Source organism: Mustela erminea, chromosome 2 (genome assembly GCF_009829155.1).
Source record: "Mustela erminea isolate mMusErm1 chromosome 2, mMusErm1.Pri, whole genome shotgun sequence".
Classification (NCBI taxonomy): Eukaryota; Metazoa; Chordata; class Mammalia; order Carnivora; family Mustelidae; genus Mustela; species Mustela erminea.
The window spans coordinates 12,597,994-12,615,824 of NC_045615.1; the positions used below are offsets into that span (position 1 = coordinate 12,597,994).

Genomic DNA, 17,831 nt, shown 5'->3' on the forward strand with positions numbered 1-17,831 from the left:
TGAACAGGTCATTTCCATCTGGCAAACCAAAGCTAAGAGGATTTAGCCAGATGTTCAAGTTCACAGACCAGTCCATCCATGGCAGACTAGCCCCGGGCAGTGAAGAGTGAGGGAAGGAACCAACCAAGGTGTTGGGAGAGCTGGAGTCTGTTCCTACTGCACCACCATGGTGTCCTGACAGTGGAGGCCAAGTCACTGCAGTGTCTTAGGCTTGCCTTCATTACCTCATCTGTGAAATGGGTACCATCGCCTCTGGCCCTTCTCCCAAACAAGCTTTCTGGGGAAGCACAATACAGTGTGCATATCCCGAGCCTTCTGTGCTTCAGGACACAGGGCAGGGAGAGAGAGGCTTCTGGCCACATACTCACCCATCCAGACATCGCCAAACTGCCCAGACCCGAGTTTCCTGACCAGCTTGAGAGACTGCCGGGGGATTTCCCATTCATCCTGGGCCCAGGGGTTTTGGGGAGCCAGACTCACACAGGGTTGGGTCAGCCTCTGGCATAAACCATCCCCTTTCTCTGCATTAGGGAAGAAGAGATGGAGCTGGAGATTACCAGAGTAGCCTAATCACAGGTCTCCCTCGGGAACCATATCCTTCCCAGCTGTGTCCCTTTCTTGTTTTTGCCAACCACACTCCCATGTCCAAGTACACATATGCCTGTGTTCACATTTGCTGTACACACTCTCTGCTATTTGCATTCATTTTGCGTAAAGCAAGGCATGCTGTCATTGACCTCCTCTAAGACTGAAAATCCTCGTTATGCTCCAAGTGGTCACACGCTGAGTGAGCCAGTAGAAGGGATTAGGGAAATCGACTTTGAATCACTGTGCCGATACTTGCCCAGCTTTGGGATAGCCCCCTCCCCTAAGATGGCACCAGTGATTCACATGATCTTGAGATCTAGTGATAGATCGAAGGGCTCCTCTGCACCCCGGTCACATCCTCCCCTCTTACGAGAATAATGCTGCACCAAAGCCTGGAGTGTAGGGAAGGTGATGCGGGGGGAGATGTAATAGCCCCCTTCATCCAGGGAGCGGATCTTGTAGTGTTTGATCATCTCCCCCTGGGTGGTCACATCCTTCACAGTCAAGGAAAAGGCACCTAGAGGAGTAATAAAGATACAAGGCATACAGAGGGGAAAATCAGGGTTGATATTTGGGCTTCATTTCAAAACCACCCAAATTCTGCCCTCCACTTTAACTCTTCCCACCATAAGTTACCTTTCTGTCATCTCAACCTCAGCCCTCCAGAAAGCCTTCCCTATCCTCGCCACCCAACTCAGACCTTGATGTTTCCCTCCAAGCCAGGGAATCCCAGAACTCTGAAGCAAACATGCTGCCCCCTACTTGGACATCTGGTCATCCAGGGACCCCCCTTTGCCATGGACTATTTATTGAGAAATGTAGAGTTATTGAAGGAACTAGAGGATTGATTGATTCCTGGATTCATTCAACTCACTCATTCTAGCTGAAAAGGCTGGCGCTGCCCCCACAAGGAATAGCAAACACCAAACTTAAGCACTCATGTCCGTGGAAGAGAATATAATAACCTATTTCCCAGGAATTCTGTTCAAATTCATAAACATCTCTGTACCTTGTCATGTATATTACTGTCTGCCTGCAGACAAGGATAGCAGAAGCTAAAGGTTAAGAGCAATTTAGGAGGCAAGAGTTTCCACTGGAGAAACGTCTTTCCACGACTTGATGTTCTCATAAAATGTCTCTGTCCAGCTCTCTGGGTAACACGCCCGCTACTCTTAATGGGAAGATGAGGAAACTGAGGTCAGGAAGGGGAATGCTAGTGGCCGGCTGAGGGTTCCCCGCTCCTAGAGGAAGCTTTTACAAAGCTCCACCGCTAGGTGTCAGGCTCGGACGCCTCTTCTTCTGGGTGTGCTCGCCTGGTTTTTCCGCGGTGCTGTTTGTCTCCCTCGCAAACCACCTTTCCCTCTCCCCTCCCTTAGCTATTGCGCCTCTCATCACCTACTTACAGACCATGCAAGATGTGTGTGTGCATTTTGCTGTCTCCAGGCCCATCCCACGTCCGCGACCGCAGCTCCACCCTGCTCGCTGCAAACTGTCTCCCCTGCCTTGCCCAGGTAAGTGCAACCGGAGAGTGGCTCTAATGAGTTCATCGAACCTTGCACCACCCCGGTAGTGAGGAAGAGGGCCTTTCTTCCCCCCTCCTCTTTTTTTTTTTTTTTTTCTTTTCAGCTGGACATCGTGTAGGCTGCATCATAAGAAGCCTAGGAGACCCTGCTCTCTTCCCCACGATGTTGCTACCGTTGCTCATGATTTAGGGCTTCCAGCTTGCTTGGGGTTCATCCAAGGGCCTGTCCCCCATTTCTTTTCACAGTTTAATATTCTTCTTATTGTTATTCCTCCAAATACTTTCAACTGCTGGTTCAGGGCTCCCAGAGATTGAGATTTAATGCCCGCAGAACTGTCTGCCTTCAGACTGGAAACTAGCTGATCCTCACCCAGGTACCCATAAACAGAGGTTTGAGAGGCTAAGAGACAACAGAGGCAATACGGAGTGAGAATTCATTTCCCCAGCTTCTGTGGGCAGCGTTCCTTCCCTGTCTTCCATCCGCTGGCTGCAGTTTTCAGATGCAGAGGGAGGGCACTTGCTTCGGAGTTCTGAGGAGCATGTGTGCAAATGTGTCTGTGTCAGTCTGTGTGTGTGGGCTTGATGATGCTGGGGCAGTCCTGCAGCCCTGCCTCCAACTGGCCAATTTCCAGCTTGGACTAGCTTCCCCATGGTGGGCAAGGACAAGAGGGGTACCCCCACCTTTAGAGAACCCCTTCCTCCATCCTGAGGTTGGGGGGGGTCCCTCTTCCAGAGGGCACCTTAGCAATAGACAATGACTAAGACATCATGTCCAGGGCGAAATCACATGATTCTGGGACTTGTGTCAACATAGGAGGGGTGGATGGGAATATACAGAAAATAGGATTGACTGAGAGATCACTGTCCAAGCAGAATGTGGGCACAAGGGGTTCCATTATACTATTCTCTCTACTTCTGTACATGTTTGAAATATTTTCTAAAAACAAAACAGGTATGTCATCTCCAGTGATTCCCATATCGCTTCTTGGCCAAAGGTGCTTTGCCATTAAAATGGAATAGTGGCAATATGGCAATATCCATATATAGATATATATGGATTTAATTCATCCACTGGTACAGTTCCGGATATTTTATATAGAACACCCAACTGACCAATGCACCCCCCACCTCCTCAACCTGGCCCTGACCCTTTGAAGGGCGGGGAGGCTTCGGGATCTCCCCTGAGCTTCCCAGGGTATAATGAGCAGCTCTCTTTGTCCCTTGTTTGCTGCTCTGGGGCTTCCGCTCGCTGTGGTTCTCAAGCTGTGTTGGAGCTGGAGGACGAGGCTGGCGGGGTGCTCCCACTAAGCAGAACCTCTCTCTCCTCTCATTGCCCCAGCCACAGGGAACCAGCTTGCAGCCCAGCCATCATCTCTTCCCTTCCTCCTCTGATGTCACTGTCACCACCTCTCCTCCAGTTAAAAATTGGCCACAAGGACGTAAGAGGTCCTTATGTGCCATGTCATGATGAACAAAGGCTTCCTTCATCTTACTCAGGGATATTCGCCTCCATCAGCTCACGACAGGCCAGCCGGACACACTGTAGACCTTGTAAAGTCTCTTAGATGACTTGGGCTCTGATCCTCTGATCTCTGTTCACTGTTGGCCTCATGGGAGTCATTTCTTCCCTTAGGGACTCAGTTTCCTCATCTTTCAAATGGGGCTATTGGCTCAGCATCCCAAAGATGGCAAATATGTACCAGGAAGCATATATAATAAGGTCCAGAGCAGTCCGTTCATAATAGCTGCAAGCTGGAAACAGCGTATGTCTCCCAACATCAGAAAGGAGGAACAGCTTACAGAATATTCATATGCTGGGTTCTGTAGAGCAGTGAATGTGAACGGACCACTGTCCTCAACAACATGAGGGTACCTGTTACGAGCTGAATTGTGTCCCTCCCAAATTCCTATATTGAAGTCCACCAGTAGCTCAGAATGTGACTCTATTTGGAGATGGGAGCTTTAAAGAGGTAACTACTGAAGTCATTGGTGGGGAGACAGGTTGACTAATCCAACATGACTGGTGCCCTTATTAGAAAAGGAGATTAGGACACAGACTGAGGACAGACCAGGTCAGGAGGTCTGTCAGGTAGAAGGTGGCTATCTACAAGCCAAGGAGAGAAGCCTCAGAAGAAACCAATCCTGCCGCCAACTCTATCTAGAACTGCCAGCCTCCAGCACCATGACACAGTTTCTTTCTGTGAAGCCGTCCACCCCGGTTTCTGGTACTTTATGACAGCAGGCCTAGTAAATTAATATAACAAACAATGTCAAGTGGAAGGGACAAGACATATAAAAATAAAAATAGTATGGTTCCACTTGCATCAAGTTGAAGAATACAGGAACCATGGGTGGTGAAGCCATAAGGAAAAGCAAGAAAGGATTTCCCTAAGAGTTGGGGCACCTGGGTGGCTCAGTTGGTTAAACATCTGCCTTCAGCTCAGGTCACAATCCCAAGGTCCTGGGATAGAACTGGCATTGGGCTCCCTGCTCAGTGGGGAGTCTGCTTCTCCTTCTGTCCTTCCCTTTGTTTGTGAGGGCTCTCGCTCTCGAATAAATAAATAAAATCTTTAAAAAAATAAGAAAAAGAAAAGAGAATTTCTTTAAGAGTTGAGATAGCCATGATTTCTCTTGGGGGAGGGGTGGGTAGGTTGAGTCACACAAGTGGAGTGGTGAGAAGGGCTGTGGATGTCTGGAGTGTTCGCTCTCCTGTGGCTGCACAGGTGTTTCCTGTAATTATACCCTCACTTATAATTTATGCAAGTTTTGTATGCTTTATATGTTGTAACAAAGGGAACTTTAAGAAGGAAAGAAGAAGAGAAAAACAAATGAAAGAGAAAGAGAAAGCCCGGTGGCCTGCGGGCGGTGGCAGAAATGTTTTGGTCAGTCGGGGGGTTTGAATCCATGCGTGCTCCCCATTCTCCACAATGGCCACCCCAGTCTTTCATACCCAGCCACGGGCCTTTCTCCAAACTCTGTCACCTTCCAGGTGCCTGTAAGTGCCTTGGCTGAGATGATTTCTAAGGGGTCTATGGGCTCCCAAATCCTTTGGTTCCAAAACGTGGCTCTGGGTCTCTCCCTCTCTTCAGACCTCATCAGCCTCAGTGTCCCCACTGAGCCAGAGACGATGCACAGTGGCCTGGGCGGGAGCAGCTCTCTAGCTGCCTCTCCTACCTGCACCCTGTTCATGTCCAGCCCAGCACATAGAGACCTGTTGGCACCAGGTTGGCACTCAGCTTCTGGACACTAGATGGGCTGGCTAGGCAGGGCCTGAACTGAAAGGGAGACAGGAGGCCCGGAAGCCTCTAGGTTCCCCCTGGCTGGCATTCCCAGAAGCATCCTCAGGGGTGGGGGGGCTTCCTGGGGACTGCACAGGAAGGGTACACTGGGCACCATGCTTACCTTTGTTGGTTTCACTCTCTCTGATAAGAAAGGAGCCCGCCTTATTGATTGGAGCCAGAAGCTGCCTCTCAGCATCTTTCCGGCTAATTGATCTAAAGAACCATCTGGGAAAGAGAAAAGGCAGGCAGACCTCAGAGGCCGAACATACTCCTTGGAATACTCTTATCCATGCCCCCCTTCTAAGCTGTACACTCCCCTGCCCCCCAAAATAGCGTTTTCCTGTTTTCAGGTTAACCCTGAAATCACAACACTCCTCACATCTTGATTCATGAAATGCCCTTTGGCCCCTGGGCCCCCTCTTCTTTTTACTTCCCATCAGCGGATGGACTTACTGCTTTCTTGAACTGAGAACATTTCTGGGTGCTCTTTGTTAATTCTACTCTGGGAAAATGTACCCAACCACCTTCCCTCAAAGCAGCCCCTCCTTGAGGTCAAGTCTGAATTCCTGAATTCCACAAAGTGCTGAGACCCTCAGAGCACAGATTCCCGCCATGTTCCTCTCAAGCAGGGACCAATCAGTGTGGAAGTTAGTGTCCATGACCCCACACACTCTTCCAGGGAGAGGTGCAGGCCTGGCAGTGCCAGACAGAGAATCCTCCCAAGGGCGACCATCGCTGGATGAGGGATACCAGGTAAGGCCACTAACCCAGTTCCAGCACTTTGCTCACGAGTTTAACAGACTCTCAGCTCTTTCAGGGAAAAAGCCCCATCCTACTCATTTCTACAGCTTTCTCCACATGTGGACAGAGTCAGAGTCTGGGTTCTGTTTGTTCAGTGCATGTTGTAGGAGGGAATGAGTGACTGGTTCTGTGCAGAAGTGGGTTATGAGGGTTCTGAGGAGTACTGCTTTCTGGAGGCCAATTCTGAGCGAGGCCACCACGCTGTGAGTACCCGAGTCCTGCCCGTCGGAGGCCCTGGAGGAGATGGAGCTAATCATCGTGCCTCAAGGTTAGCTTGCAAGGTCATGGGCCTGTAGGGACATTTACATCCAAATAAATCAGGGGAGGAGCAGTTCCATTTCACAGATGGGAAGAGTGAGGTGAGCACAGAGAAGTAGTTCCCTGAGCACCAGGCTGTCTGGGTCTGTGGATAATACTTCCCCAGCAGCCCCAGTTATGCCCCTTTCTAGCTCCCTCCATGCTATGCTCCCAGAGGCTCAGCTTTCAGTCCCTTTCCGACCCCTCCCTGCCCAGCAGCCCCCAGGGCAGAAGCAAAAAGTGGGCCTCGGCTTTGAAGGGCCCTCCGTGTGTCCACCTACTTTTCCACTTCCAAGGTCTCCACTCGGGCCACAAAGTTGCTGGGCACATAGCCTTCTCTTCCAGTGATGAGAGACCTGGCCAACCACCAGTCTCCAACTCTACAGAGAAGGGAAAACCAAAATGGCATAGTGACTCCTGTGGGTATCTCTGGGGGGAGCTCACAGCCCTTCCCTAACTCCGATCTCATCCCTGAGGCAGAGGATGCAGAGGGCAGATGAGAAGGAACTGGTATGAGTTGCTCAGTGGGGAGGTGCTAACTTGTTAAGCATCTCACAGACTGGTCCAGGGAGGAAGGGGTTGGTGAAGACTCCAGAGGAAGAGTTTGTCCAGACAGCCTGACCACGCCAGAGGGCCCCTGTCTTCCGTGAGTAGCCTTCCTCTTGGTTACTGGGACAGATTGAGAGTTTAGTGAGTGCGTCGGAACCAGACAGGAAAGACAATAGCAGGAGGAGAGATGCTGCCCAAAGGAGGAGCCGGGCTGCCCACGTGTGCCCAGAAGGTTCAGGCTTTTGTGCTTTGGGCTCAAGGCCATCGCGGAACTTCAAGAACAAAAGCAGAACCTCCAGGCTCCACAGAACAAGCCCGACGTTAGAGAGAGAGCAGACTTTGGAGGAGTTTCTGAGAGGGAGCCCTAGAAATTAAGTAAAGATGATTTCATGAGCAGAATCCTGTGCGAGGTTCTGGCTGGCAAGGGAGACACACAAACCTGTGGCAGAGCAGCCAGGCAAGCGCTGTGCCCATCAGGAGGGCTTCATGGAGGAGGTGATGTTGGAGGTAGTTTTGAAGGAGAAGTATGATTTTGACAGTGAAGTGGGAGATAGTGAGTGGAAGCCACCTTGTGAGAAAGACTGTGGAATGGTAGATAGAAGGAGAAAACTGGGTCAAGGTAAAAAGAAATGGTGGGTGACTGGACTGGACGGCTGGGTGGCTGTCCCACTGTGATAGGGAGCCTTAGAGTTCCCTGACCACAGGACCGCATTCCAGGAACTTACTCCTTCAGAATCTGCAGCTTCTCCCCCTTCAGCATCTGCAGGTCCCTGTCATTCACCGAGCTGTAGTCATACAGGGCCACCACGAAGCGCTCCTCTAGAGGGAACAAGGAAGAGATGTGCACCGCTTGGGCCCAGCAGAGTGAGGGCAGGGGCTGGGTGAGTCTGTGCTGTGGGCCATCTCTGGCTGTCATGAGGTCAGGAGGACACAGGGACAGAGGGGAAGCTGTGGTGTGCTTTCTCCCTCACCGAGGCAGCAGGGGAATCTCCTGTCTACCAGACTGACCTTCTAACTTTTCTGCCGGGAATAAGGACAGGCTGTCCCTAGAGTCCATCCTGTCATCCCTTCTGGTCTCCACATGAAAGCCCTAAGGCCCAGAGCTACCCTCTCAGGGACTGGCTAGCCCAAAGATTTAGGGAGATTGGCTGCACTGGGCTGAAGGCTGCCATCCCAAGTTTGGGAATGAGCGTTGGCTGATTCCTTATTGCTTCAAAGTCACATCAGCTTCCCTTCTCTTCCTCTTTGCCAGCTGCCCCTCCCCACCTCTATTCCAAAGAGGGTAGTGGTCTTGGGAATGTGGCTGCTATAACCTTGACCTGTAACTGTGGCCTTGTGCTCCTGGCAGGTGGTACCCTGACTTGCTGCTAGTCCCAGGAATGGACATCCGAATGGCCACTGCGAGTAAGGAGGTCTTTCCTGCTAGCTCTGGGGAGCCAAGAGCCACTGGAAAAGGTCACTTGGAGACCACCTCGCTCACCTGGGAGCGGATGACTCAACTTTGTCACCGATGTGTGGTGTGATGGCTAGTCACTTCCCCATGGGGGGAAGAGGGGATTGGAATAGATGACGATGCCCCCCACCTCCAGTTCTAAGATTCAAGTCTTTGCATCAAAGGTTGTTAGTTTATTGCTTTGTCCAGGGCTTCCTTGCTGGGGCCGTGAACCGCCAACCACCCCCCCGCCCCAAGTAGGAAATGAAGGATGAGCCTTGTGGTAATCAGTCGTGAGTCCCAGCAGGATGAGAAACACCAAGATGAGAAACATCTGGTTTCAGAATTTTGTTTGGGAGCTTGACAGACTCTGAGCTCTCTCAGGTTGAGGAGCCACGTCTTACTCAATTTTATAGCCTCCCCAGTATTTGGACAGAGTGGGTACTGTTTGCTCAGTGCATGCCGGGTGAGACAATGAGGGACCCAGGCTGTCAGAGCTCCTCATGCTCCTGCAAGCCAGTTCTGAAGGAAGCGACCATCCTGTGAGTCACACCCGCCCCCCCAGGCTCCAAACCCCTGACCCAGGAGGGCCATGGTCACTCATTACACAATCCCCACTGTCCTACCCACCAGAGTGGCAGTAGAGACAGGGTGAGGGAGGGTGGCGTCAGTGGTCAGAAGGCCAGCAGCAGCTTTGGAAAGTGGGGAAGTTGCGGAGAAAGATAATGCTTTCTATCTTTCTCGGAACAAACTCAGGGCAGGAGGGAATACGCAGACCCATCGGCCCTCACCCTTTGAGGGTGGGGCTTTAGAATCTTTGAAAACTTGGTTTTGGGGGCACCTGGGTGGCTCAGTGGGTTAAAGCCTCTGCCTTTGGCTCAGGTCATGATCCCAGGGCCCTGGGATCGAGTCCCGCATCAGGCTTTCTGCTCAGCAGGGAGCCTGCTTCCCCCTCTTTTTCTCTGCCTGCCTCTCTGCCCACTTGTGATCTCTGTCTGCCAAATAAATAAATAAAATCTTCAAAAAAAAAAAAAAGAAAGCTTAGTTTTGTTTTTTATGCTGTTTGTATTTATTGTAACATTTTTCTTTTTGTCTCATTTATAGTTTGTAGTTCTTTTTTGAAAAACAAAACACAAAAAAACACCCAGGCTCAGATACAGGAACTGGGTCTTGGTTCCTGGAGCCCCCCCCCCCCCCCCCCCCCCCCCGTGGGTAGCTGAAGCCTGGGGCAGAGTTGGGCCACACCCCTCGCTACGCCTGGTTTAGTTGCCTCTCCCCATAGCCTCTGCCTCTCTGACCCTGGAAGGCCTCCCATGTCCTCTCCAGGAAGCTGCTCCCAGCTGAGCCCCTGTTCTGCCTGCACAGAGCCTGGGCCCAGAGCAGATGGCCTGGAGAGCCTCGGCTTTAAAAGCAGCCCCTTCTTACCTTGGTCTGGACACGTGTCCGGAGGTGCAGGAGTCAGGTGGTTAAACAGCACCTGCAGCAGAAACACACACACACACACACACACACACACACACACACACACGCTGCAGTAGTTCCACACCCCCCAAACCCAAGGCCTGGGCTGGGAGGCTGTTGCACCTGTCACCCAGGGGCTCTGTAGGGCGTATTTCCCTAAAACTCAACAAATACATCCCTAGGTATATACCCTGTAGAGAAACTTCTGTAGTGTATCAGGAACCATGCACAAGAATGTTCCCAGCAAAACTACAATAATACATAAGAATTGTAAAAGGTGGAAATTGTCCTTAGGACTAATGACAGAAAAATAGGCAAACTGGGGCACAGTCATGCAAGGAAATGCTACGCCGCTGTGGCAACTTCTGAGCCCAGATATGCGCATCAACGTGGATGAAGGTCACAGATGTAATGGGAGATCTGACAACCACGTCTCAGAAGAATACAGGCTGTTTGATTCGATCAAAAGTTCACAACCGGCAGAAGAAACTAAACAGTCTTTGGGAGTATATGCACATGTGATGATACAAAACGGTAAGCTAAGGAATGATGGACACATTCAGGGTAGGGGCCTGGGGTGAGGGATGGACTTGGGTGGGGACAATGGTCACTGCTCCTGAAGACCATAGGGGCTGTGCTGGGTATTCATTTCATTATCCTTTTAATCTGATGGACATGTTATGAGTATTTTTTGTTTGTCTTCCATATTTATTGAACACAATTTTGAAGCAGCATTTTGCCACATGGTACATACAGTATGGCTCCATTGAAAATATAAACATGTAATATAAATAACATCAACAATAGGGTCTGGGAACAGGGGTTCTGTAGTGCTAACTCTGGGTATCGCTGGCTAGTGGGATAATGAGTGTTTATAATTTTTCTCCACAGTTAGAATATATCATATGATTTTTTTTTTTTAGAGTTAAAAACTCTGGGGCACCTGGGTGGCTCAGTCAGTTGAACATCTGCCATCGACTGGGGTCGTGATCCTGGGGTCCTGGGATCGAGTCCCATGTCAGGCTCCCTGCTCAACGGGGAGTCTGCTTCTTCCTCTCCCTCTGACCCTTGCCCCTGCTCATGCTTGCTCTCTCTCTCTCTCAAATAAATAAATAGTCTTTTAAAAAACAAAGTTTAAAACATTCCAGCCTCTATAACTTATTAGCATGTAACTTTGGCGATATTACTCAGTCTAAGTCATCGAGCCATCATTCACTCATTCAACAAGCATCTCAGTGTTCTGTGTTAAGTTGAGACACAGATAAAATGCCTTGTTTGTCTAAGAAGTGGGATTAGCAATCCTACGTCCCATCAGGTTACCGTTGGACTAAATTGATGGGCAGTTGAATGTGCCCCCCGAGGCAGAGAGCAAGAGAGCAGGTTCCAGGCATGACTCCCAACTGCCCCCAACCAAAAAGGGATAGGTGGCCAGGTGGGGGAGGGGAGTGTCACAAATAGACATCTAAAAATGCCTCTTTGGAATGTAGTAGCCTCTGTGGAAGGGTTCTAAGTGTTCTGCAAACAAGCCAGAACAGCATCTCAGGCTCCACGGGAAGCTGAGGGTTTGCTGGAGAGATGTAGCTAGTCTTAGGGTTCCTCATTCCTGGAGAGTAACTCCTTGGAAGGTGGGTAGCAGTGCTAGGAAGGGGACTGTTGTCCAGGAGCTTCTGGGTAGGGGTGGGGGAGCAGACGTTGCTAAGAGCCTCAGACCCATTCCCACCACACCCTCTTCTCGATCTTTTTGATTTCTTTTTCTCTTCAAGGCTGCCCTTGTGAAATAAGAACCGGCTAAGAATTACTGGGGACTACACATGCCCGGTTCTGTTCGAAGGGTAGTATGTTACGGAATTGCATGGTTGTATATACATCACATATTGTTACCTCCCTATCAGAAAGGCACTTCCACTATACCCATTTTACAGATGCGGAAACTGAGGCATAGGGGGGTTAAGTAACCTGCTTCAAAGCACACAGCTATTCAGGGTAAACATGGCACTCTGGCTGTTAAACATCTTCTACTATATTGCCACACCAGCATGAGGTGGCTGCCACTTTTGGTGGCAGGGGCAAGGGGCAGATTTGTCAGAGCCCTGAATTATTTAGAGATGGCCCTGGTGCTGGCTGGAGACAAGCATGTGCTCTCTGCTCTTCTTCCTCCCCCTCCCTTTCCGGCTGGGAACAGCCATCACTCACCAAGGGCGGCAGTGGTGGGGGATCTTTGCTCTGGGTGTTGACCTTCACAGGACTCCATCGGGCCTTACTCTTCTCCTTCACCTGCTTTTTGCTGCTCACCACTCCCATCCTGTCGGAGAACACACAGCAGACTGGCGACGTGAGTAGGCCTTCAGAGCCTCGGTACAGAAGAGCTCCCCCAGCCCCTTCGGGATGGCCAATTAGAGAGAAGAGGAGGAGGGATGGAAGTGGGAGGGCAATGAAAGTCAAAATCAGAACATGGAATCCGTTTAGGGGATCTGGCAGGCTAAGCTTGCATTGTCTTTTTCCCCCCAGAGCAGGAAGAAGTGGTCCAGAGAGAAGGAATGACTGGATTTAGGACACAGAGATCATCTGCCTGAGCAAACTGCCAGAAACTGCTGGGGTGGACCCCAGTGCCCTCGGGACAGGAGCCCTGGCATCCGGAAAGTGTCCGATGATGATTCTGGTGGTCTGGGTTCTAGTCTTCATTTTGCCACAGTCTGCATTACATGGGAAGGTCACGTCCCTCTCCCAGCCCGTGTAAGAACATGGCTGAGGTTCTTTCCATCTCAGATTTTCAGGTGAAAGGCTATAAATTCAGGCCCCAGGGATGGTTCAGGCATCTGAGGCCAACTGCCTCTTCTCAGGAATCTCAGAGAAACTTCCTTAGAGGTGAGAGAAATACAGCCAAGATTCTTCTTGAGTAAAGGATCATAGAGCGACAGAAGTGGGAAAGATGCTAGAGACCACAGGCAGCGTCACCAGGACATCAGCACTGCCTCCGTTCCAGGGCTGGTTCTTTAAGAGGAGCTTACACTTGACCGGGAACGTCACAAACCCTGTCTCCGTCATCCTTTCCACTTTAAAGTAAGCGTAAATAGGCGTTATCACCGTCCCAGACTGAGGTTTGACATGTTTTGTAGCTGGTTCATGGTCACTTAACCTTTGAAGAGCCAACTCTGGAGTCCTGGCTGACCACTGGCTACTCCACTCCACCTCACACCTGGCCCATCCCCAACAGGCAGACATTTAGAGGAAAGGACCTTGCCTTCCTGCTCTTGTCTGAAGGGCCGTGCAGTTGGTGGAGCATTCCTGACTGCTTTCGGAGGTGTTCACAGCATTTCTTTGATTCCAAGATGCACCCCAACCTTTTTTTTTTTCACATTTCAGTATCTCTGAAACCATGATGTGTTTTATAACTAGTGATGGTTCATAAAGTAGTTAGCAGCATCTTTTTTCCCTATGTCAGTCATACATAAAATAAATGCTAGCCTTCCAAACAGTGGTGTCTTAGATTTAATGAAATGCAGTGGTGCTTTTCTTCCAGAAAGGTGAAAGCACATGTCTCATATTACTTTTCCTCAAACTCTCCTTGAAGATAAGGAAGACTATAATAATCTTAAATACAGGACAGAGAGCCACAATAAATTATCCATGAATACTTAGTTGAGGTATGCCTTGGGTACAGGGCTTGCAATACTTCATATTTCTAAAGAATGGGACTTTTTAAATGAAATTTGTACCAAAGTTATGGGCCAACATTTCAGTTTTCAGAGATTTTTTTTTTTGGTATCAGAATTTTGCACAAGGGATTATGGGTTTTTATTAAGAATTGATACTGAGCCTCATGTCACATCAGGCTCTCTGCTCAGCAGATGGTCTGCTTCTCCCTCTCACTCTTCTTCTGTACTCTCCCTATCTCTCTCTCAAATAAGTAAATAAAATCTTTAAAGAGAAAAAAAAGAGTTGATATTAAATTTTATCAGGTACTTATTGAGTATCTTTTAATATGATAATTTAATATGTTGATGTGATGAATTCTGTTGATAAATTTTCTGCTACTGAAACTTCTCTTCATTCTGAAATAAAAGCTGTTTGGTTACAGTTCACTAGTCTTTTTGATACATGCATGGATCTTATTTGCCAATATTTTATTTCAAATGAGAATCAATATTCCTGAACGGGTTCTGTGTATGAGGAGTTAACACCAAGATAATGCTGGCTTTATAACATACAAGGGAGCTGTCCACCTTTTTCCTATGGTCTTGAACTGTTTAATAACCTTGGGACTCTCTTTTTTAAAGGCTATTTAGAACTCCAAGGGGTCCTTTTATTTTATTTATTTATTTATTTATTTATTTAAAGATTTTATTTATTTATTTGACATAGAGAAATCACAAGTAGATGGAGAGGCAGGCAGAGAGAGAGAGAGGGAAGCAGGCTCCCTGCTGAGCAGAGAGCCGGATGCCGGGCTGGATCCTAGGACCCTGAGATCATGACCTGAGCGGAAGGCAGCGGCTTAACCCACTGAGCCACCCAAGCGCCCCCAAGGGGTCCTTTTATAAAAAGTAGGTCCTTAAGTAGATTTCCAATTTCTTCTACAAGAATTTGTCAGTTCCCATTTTTCCTCTCCCTTGCACCATTTTTATGATTTATATGATTTACAGATTTTTGATTTCCTCCACATTTTCCAGTTTGTTGCCATAAAGTTTTATGTAGTATTGTCCTGTAATTATTTCAACATCTTCTCTTTCTTATGTCCTCTTTCTTTTTCCTAATATAATTAAATTAACTTTTAAAAAAAGATTTATTTATTTATTTATTTGACAGATAGAGATCACAAGTGGGCAGAGAGGCAGGCAGAGAGTGAGGAGGAAGCAGGCTCCCTGCTGAGCAGAGAGCCAGCCGAGGGGCTCTATCCCAGGACCCTGGGATCATGACCTGAGCCGAAAGCAGAGGCTTTAACCCACTAAGCCACCCAGGTGCCCCAACAATTACAATTTTTAATTGGATAAAGTTATGTGAAATTTTCTTTGACCAAATAAAGTTTTAATCTAGCTTTAAAATAATGATAAAGTAGACTGTAATCAAAACAGCATAAAATTGGAATAAGAACAGACATATTATCAATGGAGCAGAATAATAAGCATGCAAACAGATTATAGAGCATTTGGAATTGCATATATGAAAAAGATACATTTTACTTCAAAGGAGCACTGATGGTTGATTTTAATAAGTGACATTTAACAAGTGGCTGTCTACCTAGAAGAAAAAGCAATCGAACCCCTACCTCACACCATATTAAAAAATAAATTCCACATGTACTGAAAAAATATTAAAAAGTTAAAAAAAATTTAATTGAAAGAAAATTTAGGAGACTATATATATGACCCAGAGTTTGGAAATAACAATGAACAATGAAGGGTAGTCAGAAGCTGAAAGGACAAAAAGACATACTGATAGCAAAAATACAAATTTATAAAAGAGAAAGGTATTCTATAGCTAAAGAAATTATTATGAAGTCAGTACCTGAGCAATAGATTGGGAAAATGACTTGCAAGGCATACTGCAGATAAATGTGTATTTATAATATACACAGAGCTCATGTAATTAAACAAGAATATGGTCTAGCATACGACACACTCAATAAAAAAAAGGAATAAAGATTGTGAATGTCAGTTCATCCAACACAAATCCCACTAGATAAACAAACATGAAAAATGTTAAATTAAATGCAAATTAAGAAATGCAAATTAAGATAAAACATTCACATTACATCAATAAGATTGGGGAAAAAATAAAAGGAATGATAATACCAATTGTTGATGGGAAAGCAAGGGAGAATTACGTTTTCATACATTCCTGGTACAAAAGTATTTAATATAATTACTGTTCTTTCATTCATCTCTTCTTACCCATTGCATTTCTAGGATCAACCTTCAGTGAAGGCTGGGATCTTTATCTTAACTCATTTTTTAATCCAAATTGCCTGGCAAGGAGTAAGGACTTAATAGATATTTATCAGACTAATAAAATATGAAATATTACTGACTGTGTAGAAATTTTTCCAGTTTTATTAAAATTAAAGAATACATATATCTTTAAATTTACAATCCCACTTCTGGGAATCTCAGAGACTAATCAAACATCACTATGTAGGAATATATGCAATATAAAAATGTTTATTGCAGCAATACTGGTAGCTACAAAAAGCAAAACAAAAAAACTCTGCAACTGCTCACCATTTGGGGAATTGTTGAATAAATATGCACTCTAAAATCTCTAATATATTATACAACTCTTAAAAAGAATGTAATACATCTTTACAAGTGAAGCTAAGAGGACTTTTCTAGAACATGCTGTTACATGAGAAAAGCAAGATGCACAGAGGTGCATAAAATTATTCAATATTTGGAAATACCAAAGAATGAAAAAAGAAACCTCTATGCAGACACGCACACATTTTTATGTTACATGAAGAGAGGTTTAGGAGGATGAACGCAAAGTTGTTTACTTTCATTATTGGTGAGGGAGGTAGAGACAGACAAGGGAGGTGGAAAATGAAAAAAACAAAACAAAAGCAAATTACAAAAATTCTGTGTGTGTGTGTGTGTGTGTGCGCGCGCACACACGCGCGCACATATTGTGGCCCCAAAAGATATTTCTTAAAATGTTAATGTTGTTTATTTCAAGTGATAGGACTTCATGTAACTTATTACCTTCTTTCATATAATTTTACATGTTCCTTGAATTCTTTAATAGGAAGCATATATTATTCGTACCAGCAGAAAAAGAGAATACCAGTGCCTGGTCCAGCAACAGAGAGGCATAAGGCCTGGAGCCAGGGTCATCCCCAGTTCTTAAGAACAGCCACTGAGTAGCCATGAGGGCTGCCTGAGCCTCACGCCTTTCCTGACTTCTCCCGACCTCCTGGCTCAATGAAGGGTCAGCAGGCAGCAGCTTCTAGAATTTTTCCAACTTGGACTTCTGCTTCTGCCACGGCCCAAATGATCAGCCATATCTGGTCAGCCATATTGCCACCAATTTTAAACTTCCTGACAAACATTTTCGTCCACTTAAACAACATAATTGAATGTTTAAACAACTTGACAGAAAGTAAAATTCCTGAAATCAAATTACCCACTACTCGTACTTCTTTGTCCTTCACCTCCTTAGCGGTGTATATACAGATGACTTTCCACGGTTTCTGTGCATACATAGGTTCTCTATGGGTCCCTCTACCCCAGTGACTCTGACTGGGGACTAGAGCTACTCAGGAGGCCTTGTGACGACTAGAGCTGTGTCTGGGGGCTGGGGCTGCCCCCCTGCTGTGATATTTTAACAGTTTCAGGCTGGGCGGAGCCAGGAAATGCAGAAGTCCATGCAAAACCAAAGTGTAACACATGCGTGTCCTGGGTAGCTCCAGGTGGTTTTCTTGCACTGAGAAGACTGGGTGGAAGAAATGTGTGAGTCTGTGTGTCTGTGTGGGTGTGAGAGAGAGACACAGAGAGGGAGAGAAGGTGAGAGGGTGTACACATGTGCACCGGTGCATGTATCAATGTCGCGAGTGTGCCCATATGTGTGTGTTGTGTATGTGTGTGTAGTGGGGGACGGCTAGCAAGAGGAGGGGAAGGTGAGGCAAGGAACTTCTGTTTGTTTATTTGGAATGGATTCAAGCCCCCCGTGCAGAATTTGACCAGAGCAGGGAGGTCAGTGTTTGCCCCAGGGGAGATGCTCAAAGCCTGACAGGCCTACAGCCTCACCCTGACAGGGGCTGTGGTGGAGGGAGCAACTAAAAATAGAGAAATTAGAAACCCTGTATTTACAGTTGCCCAGCAGTCCACAGGTGGAAAAACACTTGGTGTATATGATTTATTTGATATTCATGAAAACATCGATAGGTTGGTTACAAATATCCTTATTTTAT

At 47.2% G+C, this 17,831-nt stretch overlaps 1 protein-coding gene across 3 annotated transcripts in view; it reads right to left on the reverse strand.

The window, feature by feature from the left end:
* Positions 1–17,831, reverse strand: part of BLK (BLK proto-oncogene, Src family tyrosine kinase) — a 70,411-nt gene that overhangs the window by 8,210 nt on the left and 44,370 nt on the right. For all 3 annotated transcript variants that reach the window (XM_032332259.1, XM_032332261.1, XM_032332260.1), the window contains 7 exons: positions 12,125–12,233; positions 9,896–9,947; positions 7,764–7,857; positions 6,771–6,869; positions 5,513–5,616; positions 959–1,105; positions 369–521 (listed from right to left, as the gene is read on the reverse strand). In XM_032332259.1, coding sequence (XP_032188150.1) covers positions 369–521; positions 959–1,105; positions 5,513–5,616; positions 6,771–6,869; positions 7,764–7,857; positions 9,896–9,947; positions 12,125–12,232 — 757 coding nt within the window. In that variant the 5' untranslated portion in view covers position 12,233. The remainder of the gene's footprint in view (positions 1–368; positions 522–958; positions 1,106–5,512; positions 5,617–6,770; positions 6,870–7,763; positions 7,858–9,895; positions 9,948–12,124; positions 12,234–17,831) is intronic.